Source organism: Corvus hawaiiensis, chromosome 28, assembly GCF_020740725.1.
Source record: "Corvus hawaiiensis isolate bCorHaw1 chromosome 28, bCorHaw1.pri.cur, whole genome shotgun sequence".
Taxonomy (NCBI): Eukaryota; Metazoa; Chordata; class Aves; order Passeriformes; family Corvidae; genus Corvus; species Corvus hawaiiensis.
Window position 1 is genome coordinate 5,995,689 of NC_063240.1, and position 16,530 is coordinate 6,012,218.

Sequence of the window (16,530 nt, forward strand, 5' to 3'; positions counted from 1 at the left end):
TTCCCGGCTGGATCCTTCCCTGTTCCCATTCCCAGGCGTGTCCCAGCTCCTCCCAAGGGAACAATCCCAGGGCAAAATCCAGCCGGGACAATTCCCCAGGAGCACGAGGGCCAAAGGGTGGCCGGGGCCGCATTCCCGAGGGATTTGGGAAGCAGGGAAAAGGCGGAGCGGCCGCCCTGGGGTGGGCCTGAGGAGGCTCGGGAAGTTTGGAATTCCTCTGGAATTTTTTCAGCCCATTCCCAGCCCTGGGATGCTCTTGCAGGGCTGGGAATTCCGAGCTCCCGGCGGGATGCGGAGCCCTTGGAGCGGCCGCTCCCGATCCCTCCAATTCCTCCCTAAAATCCGGGATAAAAGCTCGGGAATTCCGAGTTTCCAGCGAGATGTGGAGCCCTTGGAGCGGCCGCTCCCGATCCCTGCGATCCCTCTAAAATCCGGGATAAAGGCTCGGCTTTCATCCGCTCTGCTCCTTCGCTCTCCTGGATCTGAGGAGCTTCGTCCTTTAGGATCGCCGGGATGAACTGGAAAAGTGGGAAAAACCCTCATCCTTCTCGTTCTCGAGTTTTCCAAGTTCCTTGGAGTGGTTGGATCCTTCAGGGAAGCCCGCAAGGACCCTCGGACCGAGCCACGAGTGTCCAGCACTGACCCCTTCCCTGGAATCCCTGTCCTTTTCCCTGGAATCCCTGTCCTTTTCCCTGGAATTCCTGTCCTTTTCCCTGGATCCCTGTCCTTCCCTGGATCCCTGTCCTTTTCCCTGGAATCCCTGTCCTTTTCCCTGGAATCCCTGTCCTTTTCCCTGGATCCCCATCCTTCCCTGAAATTCCTGTCCTTTTCCCTGGGATCCCCATCCTTCCCTGGGATCCCTGTCCTTCCCTGGAATTCCTGTCCTTTTCTCTCGATCCCTGTCCTTTTCCCTGGAATCCCCGTCCTTTTCCCTGGAATCCCCGTCCTTTTCCCTCGATCCCCGTCCTTTTCCCTGGATCCCTGTCCTTCCCTGGAATCCCTGTCCTTTTCCCTCGATCCCCGTCCTTCCCTGGAATTCCAGTCCTTTTCCCTCGATCCCTGTCCTTCCTCCCAGGCCCCTCCTGTCCCTCCCCTGCCCCCCGTCCCTGCCCGTGTCCCCCCGTCCCTCCGCGGGCTCCCCGCCGGTGTCCCCGGTGCCTCGGGGCGGCTCTGTGGCTTTAAGGGCGCTGCCCGGGGCCGGTCCCGGGGCCGAAGTCCGCGGTGCCGGTGCTGGCGGCGGGGCCGGGATGCAGCTCCCGGCGGGCACGGCCGCCCTGGGCGCCCCCCTGCTCGCCCTCCCGGTGGCCTTCGGCATCAGCGGGGTGGCAAACCTGGAGTGAGTGGGGACCGGGAGGGGGGAATGGGAGGGATGCCCGGGAATGGGGAATAGGGACGGGGAGGGAGCCCCGAGAGGGGGGAAGGGGGACCGGGAGGGAGCTCCGGGAGTAGGGAATGGGGACCGGGAGGGAGCCCCGGGAGTGGGGAATGGGGACCGGGAGGGAGCTCCGGGAGTGGGGAATGGGGACCGGGAGGGAGCCCCGAGAGGGGGGAATGGGGACCGGGAGGGACTCTTGGGAATGGGGAATGGGGACCGGGAGGGAGCCCCGAGAGGGGGGAATGGGGACCGGGAGGGAGCCCCGGGAATGGGGAATGGGGAATGGGGACCGGGAGGGAGCCCCGAGAGGGGGGGAATGGGGACCGGGAGGGAGCCCCGGGAATGGGGAATGGGGACCGGGAGGGAGCCCCGAGAGGGGGGAATGGGGACCGGGAGGGAGCCCCGGGAATGGGGAATGGGGACCGGGAGGGAGCCCCGAGAGTGGGGAATGGGGACCGGGAGGGAGCCCCGGGAATGGGGAATGGGGAATGGGGACCGGGAGGGAGCCCCGAGAGGGGGGGAATGGGGACCGGGAGGGACTCTTGGGAATGGGGACAGGGATGGAGCTCCGGGAGTGGGGAATGGGGAATGGGAGGCAGCCCCGGGAATGGGGAATGGGGACCGGGATGGAGCTCCGGGAGTGGGGAATGGGGACCGGGAGGGAGCTCCGGGAGTGGGGAATGGGGACCGGGAGGGAGCCCCGAGAGGGGGGAATGGGGACCGGGAGGGAGCTCCGGGAGTGGGGACAGGGATGGAGCTCCGGGAGTGGGGAATAGGGACCGGGAGGGAGCCCCGGGAATGGGGAATGGGGACCGGGAGGGAGCCCCGAGAGGGGGGGAATGGGGACCGGGAGGGACTCTCGGGAGTGGGGAATGGGGACCGGGAGGGAGCCCCGGGAATGGGGAATAGGGACCGGGAGGGAGCCCCGGGAATGGGGAATAGGGACCGGGAGGGAGCCCCGGGAATGGGGACCGGGGAATGGGGTCCTGCTCCGGGGATGGGATCGGGCTGGGACACGGCTCCATCCAGGGCCGGGGGAGTGACCCCACCTGGGATCGCTGTCGCATCCTCAGGGTCCCATCCGGACCTGGGAGCTGTGTCCCAGCCAGGGGACAGGGTCTGGGAATCCAGTCCGGGACAGGGGCTGGATCTACCCTGGATCGGGGGGTCCATCCCAGGACAGGGACCCCAATCCGGGTGTTCCCATGCGAAGGCGGCTGCGGGTGGGGTTTTCCCGCTGGATTTAAATCCCGCTCCGGGAGTTCCGACCCCGCAGAGCCGCTCGGGCTCCCGGACAGCCCAAATCCAGGGAATTGGGGTGATCTCGGCCCTGGAGTGTCCCCGCTGTCCCCTGGGCCGCTGACGTGTCCCGGCCGATGCCACCCCCCGCTCCCGCCCGTCCCCGCCGCTGTCACGGCCGCGATAACGGCCCCGCTTTCTCTTTGCCCGGAATTCCCAACCCAAGGGCTTTGGGAGCGGCTCCCGGCGATCCAGCGGGAATCCCAGCGCTTCCTCACCTTTGGGATTCTCCCCTTCCCAATCCCTGCTGGGATGTCCCACCCACCCTTCCTTTGGGATTCTCCCCTTCCCAATCCCTGCTGGGATGTCCCACCCACCCTTCCTTTGGGATTCTCCCCTTCCCAATCCCTGCTGGGATGTCCCACCCACCCTTCCTTTGGGGTTTTCCTCCCCGGGTTATTCTCGGATCCAGATTTTCCCTCCACAGCGGACGGGCAGTGACTCCACCTGTGCTGGCTGCAGGGTCTGATCCTAATCCTAAAAACCGGCGGGACTGGGAATGTTTCGGGGGAACGGGGGGAATGAGGCCGTGCCGGGTGCTGAACCCTTCCCGATCCCACAGCAGCCCCCTGTCCCCGGCGCTGGTGGTGATCCTGGTGCTCCTCGGCCTCATCTCCATCCTCATCCTCATCCTCACCGGCGGGATCAGCCACTTCCAGGATCCCCTGTTCTGCGGTGAGACCCCTGAGGGGTGGGATTGGTGCCGAGGGCAGGGATTTGGGATTTGGGAAGTGGGGAGAGCTGTGGGACCCACATGGAGCAGGGATTTGGGATGTGGGATTTAGGATGTGGGATTTGGGATGTGGGGACAGCTGTGGGACCCACATGGAGCAGGGATTTGGGATGTGGGATTTGGGATGTGGGATTTGGGATGTGGGGAGAGCTGTGGGTCCCACACGGAGCAGGGATTTGGGATTTTGGGGGGAATTTGTGGGACCCACCCAGAGCAGGGGTTTGGGATCTGGGGGATCCGCATGCCCTTCATGGAGCAGGGATTTGGGATTTGGGATCTGGAGGACCTGCAGGCCCTGCATGGAGCAGGGATTTGGGATCTGGGATTTGGGATCTGGAGGACCTGTGGGCCCCACACGGAGCAGGGATTTGGGATCTGGGATTTGGGATCTGGAGGACCTGCGGGCCCCACATGGAGCAGGGATTTGGGATCTGGGATTTGGGATCTGGAGGACCTGCGGGCCCCACATGGAGCAGGGATTTGGGATCTGAGATTTGGGATCTGGAGGACCTGCGGGCCCCGCTCCGAGCAGGGATTTGGGATTTGGGATTTGGGATCTGGAGGACCTGCGGGCCCCGCACGGAGCAGGGATTTGGGATTTGGGATCTGAAGGACCTGCGGGCCTCGTATGGAGCAGGGATTTGGGATTTCGGATCTGGAGGACCTGCGGGCCCCGCACAGAGCAGGCATTTGGGATTTGGGATCTGAAGGACCTGCGGGCCCTGCGCGGAGCAGGGATTTGGGATTTGGGATCTGAGATCTGGAGGACCTGTGGGCCCCGCATGGAACAGGGACTTGGGATCTGGAGGACCTGCGGGCCCCGCACAGAGCAGGGATTTGGGATTTGGGATCTGGAGGACCTGTGGGCCCCACACGGAGCAGGGATTTGGGATTTGGGATCTGGGATCTGAAGGACCTGCGGGCCCTGCACGGAGCAGGCATTTGGGATTTGGGATTTGGGATCTGAAGGACCTGCGGGCCCCTCACGGAGCCTCCCGTGTCTCTGCAGTGTTCGTGGTGTTCTCCTTCGTGTCGGCCGTGGATCTGATCATCGCGCTGGAGGAGGACGGGCTCGTCTCGGGCTTCACGGAGCTCTACGTGCGAGAGGTACCGACCCCACACACCCCACACGGGGCTCCTGCACCCCCGGACCCCCGTGTGACCCGCTGTCCCTATCCCCGGTGTGACCCGGACCCACTGTCCCTGTCCCCGGTGTGACCCCCCCGGTGTGACCCGGTGTCCCCTCCCCGCTGTCCCCACTCCCGGTGTGACCCTCCCGCTGTCCCTATCCCGGGTGTGACCCCCCCAATGTGACCCGGACCCGGTGTCCCAGTTCCCGGTGTGACCCCCCCGGTGTCCCCTCTCCCGGTGCGACCCCTCCCCCCGGTGTGACCCGGACCCGGTGTCCCCATCCCCGGTGTGACCCCCCCCGGTATAACCTGGTGTCCCCGCTCCCTGTGTGACCCCTCCCCCCGGTGTCCCCTCCCCGGTGTCCCCGCTTCCGGTGTCCCCCACCTCGGTGTGACCCGGTGTCCCCTCCCCATGTCCCCACTCCCGGTGTGACCCTCCCGGTGTCCCCGCTCCCGGTGTGACCCTCCCGGTGTCCCCCCTCCCGGTGTCCCCGCTCCCGGTGTTCCCGCTCCCGGTGTGACCCTCCCCGTGTCCCCACTCCCGGTGTGACCCCCCGGTGTCCCCTCCCCATGTCCCCACTCCCGGTGTTCCCGCTCCCGGTGTTCCCGCTCCCGGTGTTCCCGCTCCCGGTGTGACCCTCCCGGTGTCCCCACTCCCGGTGTGACCCCCCGGTGTCCCCTCCCCATGTCCCCGCTCCCGGTGTCCCCGCTCCCGGTGTGACCCTCCCGGTGTCCCCTCCCGGTGTCCCCGCGCAGGGCGAGCCCCACGTGCGCACGGCCCACGGGCTCCTCCTGTGCTACTGGGACGGCACCGTCCACTACGGGCTCTACCTGGGCATGGTCAGCGCCATCGGGCAGCGGTGAGGGGGCTCGGGGGCTGGAGAATCCCGAATTTCCTGAGGAGGGGAGCTCAGGGGGGTGGGAGAATCCCGAATTTCCTGAGGAAGGGGCTCGGGGCAGTGGGAGAATCCCGAATTTCCTGAGGAGGGGAGCTCAGGGGGGTGGGAGAATCCCGAATTTCCTGAGGAGGGGAGCTCAGGGGGGTGGGAGAATCCCGAATTTCCTGAGGAGGGGAGCTCAGGGGGGTGGGAGAATCCCGAATTTCCTGAGGAAGGGGCTCGGGGCAGTGGGAGAATCCCGAATTTCCTGAGGAGGGGAGCTCAGGGGCTGGAGAATCCCGAATTTCCTGAGGAGGGGAGCTCAGGGGGGTGGGAGAATCCCGAATTTCCTGAGGAGGGGGCTCGGGGGGCTGGAAAATCCCGAATTTCCTGAGGAGGGGAGCTCAGAGGAGTGGGAGAATCCCGAATTTCCTGAGGAGGGGGCTCGGGGGAGTGGGAGAATCCCGAATTTCCTGAGGAGGGGGCTCACGGTGATCCCAGGTGGGCTCGGGGGGGATCAAGGCCTGGAAGAATCCCGAATTTCGTGAGGACGGGGTTTGGGGGGCTGGAGAATCCTGAATTTCCTGAGGAGGGGAGCTCGGGGGAGTGGGAGAATCCCGAATTTCCTGAGGAGGGGACTCGGGGAGCTCAGGGCGGTGGGAGAATCCCGAATTTCCTGACTCACAGTGATCTCAGGTGGGCTCGGGGGGGATCGAGGGCTGGAAGAATCCCGAATTTCCTGAGGAGGGGAGCTCGGGGCGGTGGGAGAATCCCGAATTTCCTGAGGAGGGGAGCTCAGGGCGGTGGGAGAATCCCGAATTTCCTGAGGAGGGGAGCTCGGGGGGTGGGAGAATCCCGAATTTCCTGAGGAGGGGAGCTCGGGGCGGTGGGAGAATCCCGAATTTCCTGAGGAGGGGAGCTCGGGGCGGTGGGAGAATCCCGAATTTCCTGAGGAGGGGGCTCCCGGCGGCCCCGCTGTCCCCGCAGGAAGAATTACCGCAGCCTGGGGCTGCTCTGGCTCGGCTCGATGCTGATGAGCGCCGTGGTTTTCCTGCTCGGGAATCTGCTCGGTACGGCCGCGGGGAGGGGCTCGGGCCCGTGTCCCACCCCCAGGACCCCTCGGGAGGAGGAAGAGGAGGATTCCGGCGATCCAGCGGGAATCCCAGCGCTTCCTCACCTTTGGGATTGTCCCCTTCCCAATCCCTGCTGGGATGTCCCACGCACCCTTCCTTTGGGATTCTCCCCTTCCCAATCCCTGCTGGCATTGCCGCGCCCATCCCGCGCTCTCCCCCCTCGCAGGGAAATACAGCCTCGAGCTGAGCCCGTCCTTCCTCCTCAACCTGCCCTACCTCCTCATCCTCGCCTGGGCCGGCCGGAGGCTCTTCCAGCAGCCCCGGGCGATGCCGAGCCTCAGCCCCGAGCAGGTGAGCGCGGAGCGGGGCTCAGGGGGGGCTGGATCAGAGGGTGCGGATCCCAAAATCCCAAATTCCCTGTGCCAGGTGGCAGAGGAGCAGCGCAAACCCCTCTACCAGCGGCCCCAGGACCTGCTCCTCATCCTCATCCTCATCCTCACTGCAGCCTTCACCTTCTTCAGAGGGATGGTGAGAGCTGGGGGGGGCCTGGAGGGGCTCGGGGGGCTCCTGGAGGGGCTCGGGGAAGTCCTGGATGGGCTCGGGGAAGTCCTGGATGGGCTCGGGGGTCCCGGGGAGGGTTCCTGCCCTCGGCCACCTCCCTGCCCATCCCAGGTGGTCCTGAAGGGTCTCGGGGGGTCCTGGAGGAGCTCGGGGTGACCTGGTGGATCCCAGGGGTCCCGGGAGGATCTCAGGGGTCCCGGGGAAGATCTCAGGGGTCCTGGGGAGGGTTCCTGCCCTCGGCCACCTCCCTGCCCATTCCAGGTGGTCCTGAAGGGTCTCAGGGGTCCCGGGGAGGATCTCAGGTGTCCCAGGGTGGGTTCCTGCCCCCGGCCACCCCCCTGCGCACCCCAGGTGGTCCTGAAGGGTCTCGGGGGTCCTGAAGGGTCTCAGGGTGGCCTGGAGGATCTCAGGGGTCCCAGGGAAGGTTTCTTGCCCTCGGCCACCTCCCTGCCCATCCCAGGTGGTCCTGAAGGGTCTCGGGGGGTCCTGAAGGGTCTCGGGGTGGCCTGGAGGATCTCAGGGGTCCCAGGAGGATCTCGGGGGTCCCAGGGAAGGTTTCTTGCCCTCGGCCACCTCCCTGCCCATCCCAGGTGGTCCTGGACTGCCCGGCCGATTCCTGTTTCGACTACACCCACCTGCACGAGCCCTACCTGCGCGACCCCGTGGCCTACCCCAAAGTGCAGGTGAGATGGGGGGACAGGAGGGGCCGGACCCCCCCTCCAGGTGCCACCAGGGCCACCTGGGGCCACAATCTCGGTGTCCCCAGCAGATGCTGATCTACCTCTTCTACCTGCTGCCCTTCCTCATCCTCGCCATCTACGCGCTGGCACTGCCCGGCTGCTCCTGGCTGCCCGACTGGAGTTTGGTGTTCGCCGGCGCCGTGGCGCAGGTGGGGGTAACCCCAAAATCCCGGGATTTGGGTGGAAATCCCCACACGGGGATCGGCAAAAGGTCAGGGCTGGGTTTTGGGGGGCAGAGCCTCACCCGCGGCTGCAAGTGGAGCAGTTCCTGTGCCTGGTAATTGCTCTGGCCTCGGTGGATTTGGACAGAACCCGAGATTAGTGGGACGGAAATAGGATGGAGAGAGCTGCAGGGCTATAGAGAGGATGTGCTGGAGCCAAACAGCCTTTGGGGCCGGGGCTTTGCACCCTTTGGGGCCGGGGCTTTGCACCCTTTGGGGCCGGGAGTTTGCACCCTTTGGGGCCGGGAGTTTGCACCCTTTGGGGCCGGGGCTTTGCACCCTTTGGGGCCGGGGCTTTGCACCCTTTGGGGCCGGGAGTTTGCACCCTTTGGGGCCGGGGCTTTGCACCCTTTGGGGCCGGGAGTTTGCACCCTTTGGGGCCGGGAGTTTGCACCCTTTGGGGCCGGGGCTTTGCACCCTTTGGGGCCGGGGCTTTGCACCCTTTGGGGCCGGGAGTTTGCACCCTTTGGGGCCGGGAGTTTGCACCCTTTGGGGCCGGGAGTTTGCACCCTTTGGGGCTGGGGCTTTGCACCCTTTGGGGCCGGGGCTTTGCACCCTTTGGGGCTGGGGCTTTGCACCCTTTGGGGCCGGGGCTTTGCACCCTTTGGGGCCGGGAGTTTGCACCCTTTGGGGCCGGGGGTTTGCACCCTTTGGGGATGGGGGTTTGCACCCTTTGGGGCCAGGGCTTTGCACCTTTTAGGGCCGGGGGTTTGCACCTTTTGGGGCCGGGGGTTTGCACCCTTTGGGGCCGGGGGTTTGCACCCTTTGGGGCCGGGGGTTTGCACCCTTTGGGGATGGGGGTTTGCACCCTTTGGGGCCAGGGCTTTGCACCTTTTAGGGCCAGGGCTTTGCACCTTTTAGGGCCGAGCCCCTCTGATGCCGCCACCCCCCATCCCTGTGCCCGCAGGCTCAGTTCACCCACCTGGGCTCCTCGCTGCACTCCCGCACCCCGTTCCCCTACCAGACCCCCGACGATGTCCTGGGCAGCTTCTTGCTCTCCAACGTCCTCTACGCGCTGGGCCCGCAGCTCCTGGCGCTGCGCTGCCTGCACTCCCCGGCCTTTTTCCTTCCCCCAAATCCTCCCGGCCTGGCCCGGGCCAAGAAGTACCAGTGACGTGTCCTGCTCGTCCCCCTGGGCCGCTGTCCCCACCCCGGGGGGATCCCGCCCGGTGCCTCCGGCCCCGCTCCGAGCGCTGGGACCCGGCTGCCAGAGGAGTCCCCAGAGGAGTCCCCAGGGATACTCCGGTCCCCCAAACGCTCTGGGGACCTCGGGATGCTCCGCGGGGACATCGCTGCGGTCCCAGCCCTGTCCTTGTGTGGCTGGTGGGGGACGCAGGAGCCGCGGTGCCCTCCCGGATGGTCCCGGTCCCATCCCGGATGGTCCCGGTCCCATCCCGGTGCTCCCGACCGGGCCGGGAGGGTTCAGGAGTGGGGACAGCGCAGGGAAACGCTGTTTTCCAGGGAAAAATAAAGGAGCCGAGGTTCGTTCCGAGCCCGTGTCCCCGCTGTGCCCAGCCGAGTGCCCCCGTGCCAGGCGGGGCACCGAGGTTGCCACCGCAGCATCCCCCGGCCACGCCCCGCGGGCCCTTTGGGGGCAGGGGCTGGGGGCGGCTGGGCCGGGGGTCCCTGGGGGTGCCAGGGGGCCCGCGGGTGGGCAGGGGGTGCGCGAGTGGGTGCGGGTGGGCTCAGGGGTGGGTGGGTGTGAGCGGTTTGGGGGTGGGCACAGGGCGGGGGGGCAGTACCGGGGTTTTTGGGGGGTGGGCACAGGGCGGAGGGGCTGTACCGGGGTTTTTTGGGGGGTGGGCACAGGGCGGGGGGGCTGTACCGGGGCTTGGGGGTGGCACCCGCTGGGTGGGTGCCCAGGCTGGGGCTGGGTGGGCACAGCTGCCCTTGCAGTGCCCGGGGCAGGGATTTACCGGACGCAACTCCTCGTGCCCCGCGTGTTCCCCGCCCGCAGCCCGGCCCGGGGGTCCCGGTAGTGCCGGGGGACGCCGGGGGAACCGGGCGGGCCGGTGACCTTGGCGAGCCGCCGGCCCTGCGCAGCGCCGGGAGCCGGGGCAGGGCCGGGCCGAGCTCCCGGTGCCGCCCCCTGCGCGGAGCCGCACCGGCGGAGGTACCGGCGGAGGTACCGGCGGCACCGGCGCACTCCTGCGGGCGGGCCCATCCCGCGGGCCGGCACCGGGCACACGGTGAGTGCGGGGCTGCGGGCGCGGGGCACCGGCACGGGACCCCCGGGGCCGGGAGGGGCGCGGCGGGCGGGGGTCGCTCGCTGCGGAGCGGCGGCGGCAGGAGCGCAGCTCCCCCCGCGCTGCGCTGTCCCCGGCGGGCACCGGAGTCCCGCAGCCCCGGGCTGCCGCCGCAGTGTCCCGCACTGCAACACCGCACCGGGCCCGCGGCCGCCGAGCGCCGCCACCGCCGCAGCCGCTGCCCCGAGCGGCACCGGGACCCCCGCGGGGCTGCCCCGCTCCTTCTGCCCCCGCAGCGGGCACCGGAATGCCCGGGGGGGGGGGCTTTTCTACTCCCACCGGGCACCGGGGACCCTCGGGGGGGCTGCTCCACTCCATCTGCCCGCGGACCGGGCACCGGGACTGCTCTGCTCGCTCTTAGCTCGGACTTGCGCTGGGACCACCGGGAGGGGATGCCCACCTCCCCCTGCCCCCGGGCTTGGCACCGGGACCACCGGGGGGGCTGCCCCGCGCCCCCCGTGCTGGCCGGGCACCGGGACCCCCGGAGGGGCTGCTTCTCTCTCCCTGCCCCAGCCGGGCACCGGGACCACCGGAAGAGGTTGTCACTCTCCTCCCGCCCCCGGACACGGCACCGGGACCACCGGGGGGGCTGCCCCGCTTTTTGTGCCCCCCGGGCAGTGGCTGCCCCGCTCCCTTTGCCCCCGGACACGGCACCGCCACCACCGGCAGGGCTGTCCCTGCCCCTGTCCCCCGATCGGGACCCCCGGGGCGCCGCCGCGCTCCCCCTGCCCCCATCCAGCCCCCTGCCCGGGGTGGGCTCGTTCCCGCGGGGAGCGGGCACCCAGAGCCAGGCTGGCATTTGGGGCACCCCAAGAGTCGGGGCTCAGGGTCGCAGCCCCCCAGGCAGGGGGAGGCTCCTCCCCACGTCCCCCCCCCGCGCTGTCCCTTGGGGAGGGGCGCAGCCGGGGGTCTGGGGGGGGCTCCGGCCGCCGCTGCCCGGTCGCTGCCCATCAGTTCGGTTTCCAGAGGTGCCATAAATAACTCAGGAGATCCGGCCCGGTGCGGCTGCCATGAAATATTCATGGCATATTCATCCCGCCTGGAAGCGAGCGGGGGACGCCGAGTTCAGAGCCGGGGCCGGGGGGGTCCCTGCGGGGCTGGGGGGGCGCGGGGGGGAGGCAGGGACTGACCCAGCCCTGTCACCCGCTTGGGCACGGGGTGGGTGGCAGAGGGTGCTGGCACACCACGGGCTGGGCACCAGCGTCACTTCGGGGGGTTCCCCTCAGCCGGGCTCCTCCGGGGGGGGGGCTGGAGGGGGCTGAGGGCGCTGCTGTCCCCCCCCAGATGCGTCCCCAAAGCCCCTGGGCCGCCGGCCCGGCAGCGCTGCTGCTCCTCGCCGCCGTTGTCGCCTCCGACGCGCTGCTCAACGCCCGGGGCAGGAAGAAGGTGGTGCATGTGATGGGTGAGTGGGGCCGGGATCCCGTGGGCATCCTGGGGCTGGGATTGGGGATGGGATTGGGATTGGGGGCACCTCCTGCAGCCTCTGGGTTGTTGGGTTTAATGCGCATCAAAGCACGATCCGGGTCTCTGACGCGTCCCCTGTGTCCCCCCTGTCCTGTCCAGGGCGTGGGAACCCTCCTGGGATTATCCCGAACTCTCCTTAGGGTTTGCAAAGCCCCCAAAAGAGAGGAATTCCCCCAAAAGGTGGCCCCACACCCCCATCCTGCTTTTTCCCCCTACTTTGAACCCCCTCCTTGCGCCAGCCCTGGGCCGGCCGCGGGTCCCGCTGGGCACAGCGACCTCGCTGAGCCCCGTGTCCCTTTCCAGAGGGTGACAGCGGGGCCGTGGTGGTGCAGACAGCGCCGGGCAAGGTGGTGACACACCGCGGTGGCACCATCATCCTGCCCTGCCGCTACCACTACGACGTGTCCGCGCACGACCCGGCCGAGATCCGCCTCAAGTGGACCAAAGTGACCGAGCCCATGGCCTTCGTGGACGGTGTTCGTGGCGCTGGGCAAGGCGCGGAGGGCGTTCGGACCCTACCGGGGTCGCACGGCCCTACAAGAGGACGGGTGTGGGCGACGCGTCCCTCATCATCCGCAACGTCACCCTGCAGGACTACGGGCGCTACGAGTGCGAGGTGACCAACGAGCTCGAGGACGACACCGGCGTGGTCAAGCTGGACCTCGAAGGTAGCTTGGAGTGGCCGGGATGGGCTTCCCGGTGTGGGATCTTCCCGGCCCGGTGTTCTTCCCGTGGTTTATGGCCGCTGTTACGGGGTTTAATTGGTGCTGCGGGTTTACGGTGGCAGCTCGTAAAAGGCGCAGAGTGATGGTGGCACGGGCTCGTAAAGCTCCCGGGCACAGGGATGGGGCAGCGCCGGGGTGTTCGGAAAGGGGGAAACGCTTTTTAAGGGGTTTGGGGGTGGCAGAGGGGGAAACGCTTTTTTAAGGGCTCGGGGAGCGCAGTTTGGGGGTGGCAGAGGGGGAAACGCTTTTTTAGGGGCTCGGGGAGCGCAGTTTGGGGGGTGGCAAAGGGGGAAACGCTTTTTTAGGGGTTCGGGGAGCGCAGTTTGGGGCGTGGCAGAGGGGGAAACGCTTTTTTAGGGGCTCGGGGAGCGCAGTTTGGGGGGTGGCAAAGGGGGAAACGCTTTTTTAGGGGCTCGGGGAGCGCAGTTTGGGGGGTGGCAGAGGGGGAAACGCTTTTTTAGGGGCTCGGGGAGCGCAGTTTGGAGGTGGCAGAGGGGGAAACGCTTTTTTAGGGGCTCGGGGAGCGCAGTTTGGGGGGTGGCAAAGGGGGAAACGCTTTTTTAGGGGCTCGGGGAGCGCAGTTTGGGGGGTGGCAAAGGGGGGAAACGCTTTTTTAGGGGCTCGGGGAGCGCAGTTTGGGGGGTGGCAAAGGGGGAAACGCTTTTTTAGGGGCTCGGGGAGCGCAGTTTGGAGGTGGCAGAGGGGGGAAACGCTTTTTTAGGGGCTCGGGGAGCGCAGTTTGGGGGGTGGCAAAGGGGGAAACGCTTTTTTAGGGGCTCGGGGAGCGCAGTTTGGGGGGTGGCAAAGGGGGGAAACGCTTTTTTAGGGGCTCGGGGAGCGCAGTTTGGGGGTGGCATGGGCTCGTAAGGCAGCCGGACACCGGGATGTGGCAGTGCTGGGATGTTGGGAAAGCGGAAAACGCTTTTTTAGGGGCTTGGGAGGCAAAGCTTTGGGGCTGGGAAAGGGGAAAACTCTTTGGGAGCTCGGGAGCCGCAGTTAGGGAGTGCCAGGGCTCGGCTGGAGCCTGCGCGGGCACCACCGATGACCCCAAATCCCAGAGGAGACCCCCCCTGGAGTCCGGGGGTCCCTGCAATCCCAAACCCTGGATCTCCCAAACCTCCTTGCAGTGGGGGACAACGCGAGCGATTTTCCAGGCGTCTCTCCCAACCCTCCCAATCCCCATTTTCCCGCGGCCTCCCGAGCCTGGCACTGACCCCGCTGTTTCATCCAGCACCACAACAACCCCCCAAAAACCAAAAACAACCCCACCGCACCTTCTCCACCTTCCCCAGGAGTGATTTTCCCGTACCACCCGCGCCTGGGGCGCTACACGCTGAATTTCCACGAGGCGCAGCAGGCGTGCCTGGAGCAGGACGGGATCCTGGCGTCCCACGACCAGTTACACCAGGCCTGGCTGGAGGGGATGGACTGGTGCAACGCCGGCTGGCTGGAGGACGGCTCGGTGCAGTATCCCATCTCCCGGCCACGCGAGGAGTGCGGCCGCAAGGACACGCCCGTGGGCGTCCGGAATTACGGCTACCGGCACAAGGAGAGCGAGCACTACGACGCCTTCTGCTTCACCTCCAACCTCAACGGTGAGCGGCAGAGGGAAACTGAGGCACGGAGATGGCAGCGCCCAGCCGGGAGGGTGCTCAGGGATGGGGGAGAGAGGAGGGAGCTGGAATCCAGCCCTGGAGGGGGTCAGCGTTGTGGGTCCCAGCGTCCGTCGGCATCACTTGTGGGGCTGGAATGCCGAGTTTTAGTCAAAAAGCCTGATTTTTTTTTAGCCAAAACCTCCTTTTTTTCATCCAAACCCTCTTCTTTTTTAGCCAAGATCTCTTCTTTTTTATCCAGAACGTCTTTTGTTTTAGCCAAAGCCTCTTTTTTTAATCCAAAACCTCTTCTTCTTAGCGAAAGACCCTTCTTTTTTATCCAAAACCTCTTTTTATTTGGCCCAAACCCCTTTTGCTTTAGCAAAAATCTCTAATTTTTTAGCCAAACCCTCTTTTTTTAATCCAGAATCTCTTCTTTTTCAGCCAAAACCACTTTTTTACATCCAAAATCTCTTCTTTTTCACCCAAACCCTCTTTTTTTTTAAATCCAAACCTCCTTTTTTTTCAGCCAAAACCTTCCGCCGCCCCCCCCCCCCCCCCTTTTTTTTTATTTTCTTGTTTTTTTAGCAAAAACCTCTTTTCTTTAAGGAAAAACCGGTTTTTTGGGTTTGGGTTTTTTTGAGTTTTTTTTAAGCAAAACCTCTTTCCCGAGCAGGACCCAGGGGCTGGAGGGAATTGCAGCAGCCGGTGATGGATGAGGCCGGGGCCGCACAGGACAGACGGGAGCCGGGAGAGCTCCGGGGCTCCATAAATCCCTCCCGGGGGGCGCGGGGGGGCCCGGCCGGGCTTTATTGAACGGTGCCAGGCGGGACAAACAACGGGGGGCATCGCCCGGGGGTGGCACCGCCGCTGCCCAGCCCCGGGAATCTCCCCTCATCAGCCCACCCAGCCCCCCAAAATGGGTTGGGGGGTCCACGGGGCTTGTGGCACTCGCCACATCCATCCCCCCCACCCCAAAAATAATTTGGGGGGGCTACAGCGCATCGTGGGGTCTTCTTCAATCCCCCCCAAAATGTGTTGGAGGGGGTCCACAGCGCTTGTGCCACCCTCCAGCCCCCCAAGATATTTTCGGGGGGTCCACAGGGCTGGTACCCCTCACCTGCTCCAACCTCCCCAAAATGTTTTTGAGGGTGCACAGGGTTTGTACTTCTTGCTTCCTCCAGCACCCCCAAAATATTTTCAAGGGGTCCACAGGGCTGGTCCCACTCACGTTTTCCAACCTCCCCAAAATTTTTTGGGGGGTCCACAGGGCTGGTACCTCTTGCTTCCTCCAGCACCCCCAAAATCTGTTTGGAGGCTCCACAGGGCTTGTTCCACTCACCTTCTCCAAGCCCCCAAAATGTTTTGGGGACTCCACAGCGCTTCCATCACTCACCCCCAACTCCCTAAATGTTTTCGGGGCCGCACAGGACTCGTACCCCTCACCTCCAGTCCCCCCAGAAATATGTCGGGAGTCTCCCACAGGACTCGTACCCCTCACCCCACCCCGCGCCGCCGCCGCGCTGCCTCCAGGCTGCTCCAGACCGACACCTCCCTCCCTTTACCCCCCTTTTCAGGCAAAGTTTATTTCCTCAAAACCTTCCGCAAGCTGAGCTACTCGGAGGCCGTGCAGGCGTGCAAGAACAACGGCGCGGCCGTGGCCAAGGTGGGGCAGCTGTACGCCGCCTGGAAGATCCAGCTGCTGGACCGCTGCGAGGCCGGCTGGCTGGAGGACGGCAGCATCCGCTACCCCATCGTGAACCCCCGCGCCCGCTGCGGCGGCCGCGAGCCCGGCGTGCGCAACCTGGGCTTCCCGACAAGAAGTACAAGCTGTTCGGCGTGTACTGCTTCAAAAAGGCCGGAGAAGCCCCGCCCGCGGCGGCAGGGGGGCACCCCAAGCGCGTGTGAGGGTCGGAGCGATCGGCAGCACCCCCCGGGTTTGGCCGGGGATCCCCCCCGCGCTGTGCGGGGAGCTGCGGGCAGCCCCTGCCTCGGGCTGGAGAGGTGCGAGCAGCGCGGGCTGTCGCCCCCGGGGACGCTTGGGGACACTGAGGCAGCGGCACGGGAAGGGTTTGATGAGCCCGGCCACGAGCCTGCGCCCCGATCCGGGGCTGGCTCCCCGCTCCTCGCAGCTCTCGCTTCTCGACGCGCCTGTTGCATGTGCTAAAGGGCCGCAGAGCCCCCGCCCTCCTCATCCTCACGCTGTCCCCGCGGTCACACAGCGCTGACCGCCCCCGGGAGGTGCCGCAGGTCCCCCGAAATCCTCCCTTGGCCCTGGGCAAGGATTGGCGGCACCGGGTTTGGCTTCGTGCCGTGGCAGCCGGGGGGGTCCCGCAACCCCTCCAGCCCCCGCCGGGGCCGGGGCGGCTCCTGCGCGCTTGGCTTGGCCGGGGCCGGAGCAGGGAAGGGCCGGGGGAGGGCAGCGGCCCCTGTGCCCACCCAGCCGGGCACCGGCCGCAGGCTTTGGCAGCCCTGGACGTAGATGAAATAAAA

The 16,530-nt window shown here is 66.4% G+C and overlaps 2 protein-coding genes across 2 annotated transcripts; both read left to right on the forward strand.

Annotated features, from left to right (window-relative positions):
* Nucleotides 1-1,223: 1,223 nt before the first annotated feature.
* Nucleotides 1,224-9,502, forward strand: TM6SF2 (transmembrane 6 superfamily member 2). The gene is made up of 10 exons (XM_048288262.1): nt 1,224-1,336; nt 3,237-3,349; nt 4,417-4,514; nt 5,294-5,397; nt 6,403-6,485; nt 6,715-6,839; nt 6,915-7,016; nt 7,640-7,732; nt 7,819-7,938; nt 8,918-9,502. Exons 1-10 carry the CDS (start codon nt 1,248-1,250, stop codon nt 9,122-9,124), a joined length of 1,134 nt encoding a protein of 377 aa, XP_048144219.1. The 5' UTR covers nt 1,224-1,247; the 3' UTR covers nt 9,125-9,502.
* Nucleotides 9,503-9,893: 391 nt separating this feature from the next.
* On the forward strand, nt 9,894-16,045 carry HAPLN4 (hyaluronan and proteoglycan link protein 4). The gene is given in 8 exon segments (XM_048288263.1): nt 9,894-10,199; nt 11,541-11,658; nt 12,024-12,193; nt 12,195-12,266; nt 12,268-12,388; nt 13,738-14,040; nt 15,615-15,845; nt 15,848-16,045. Coding segments are annotated over 7 exon segments (1,113 nt in total). The 5' UTR covers nt 9,894-10,199; the 3' UTR covers nt 15,946-16,045.
* The last annotated feature ends 485 nt before the right edge of the window (nt 16,046-16,530 follow it).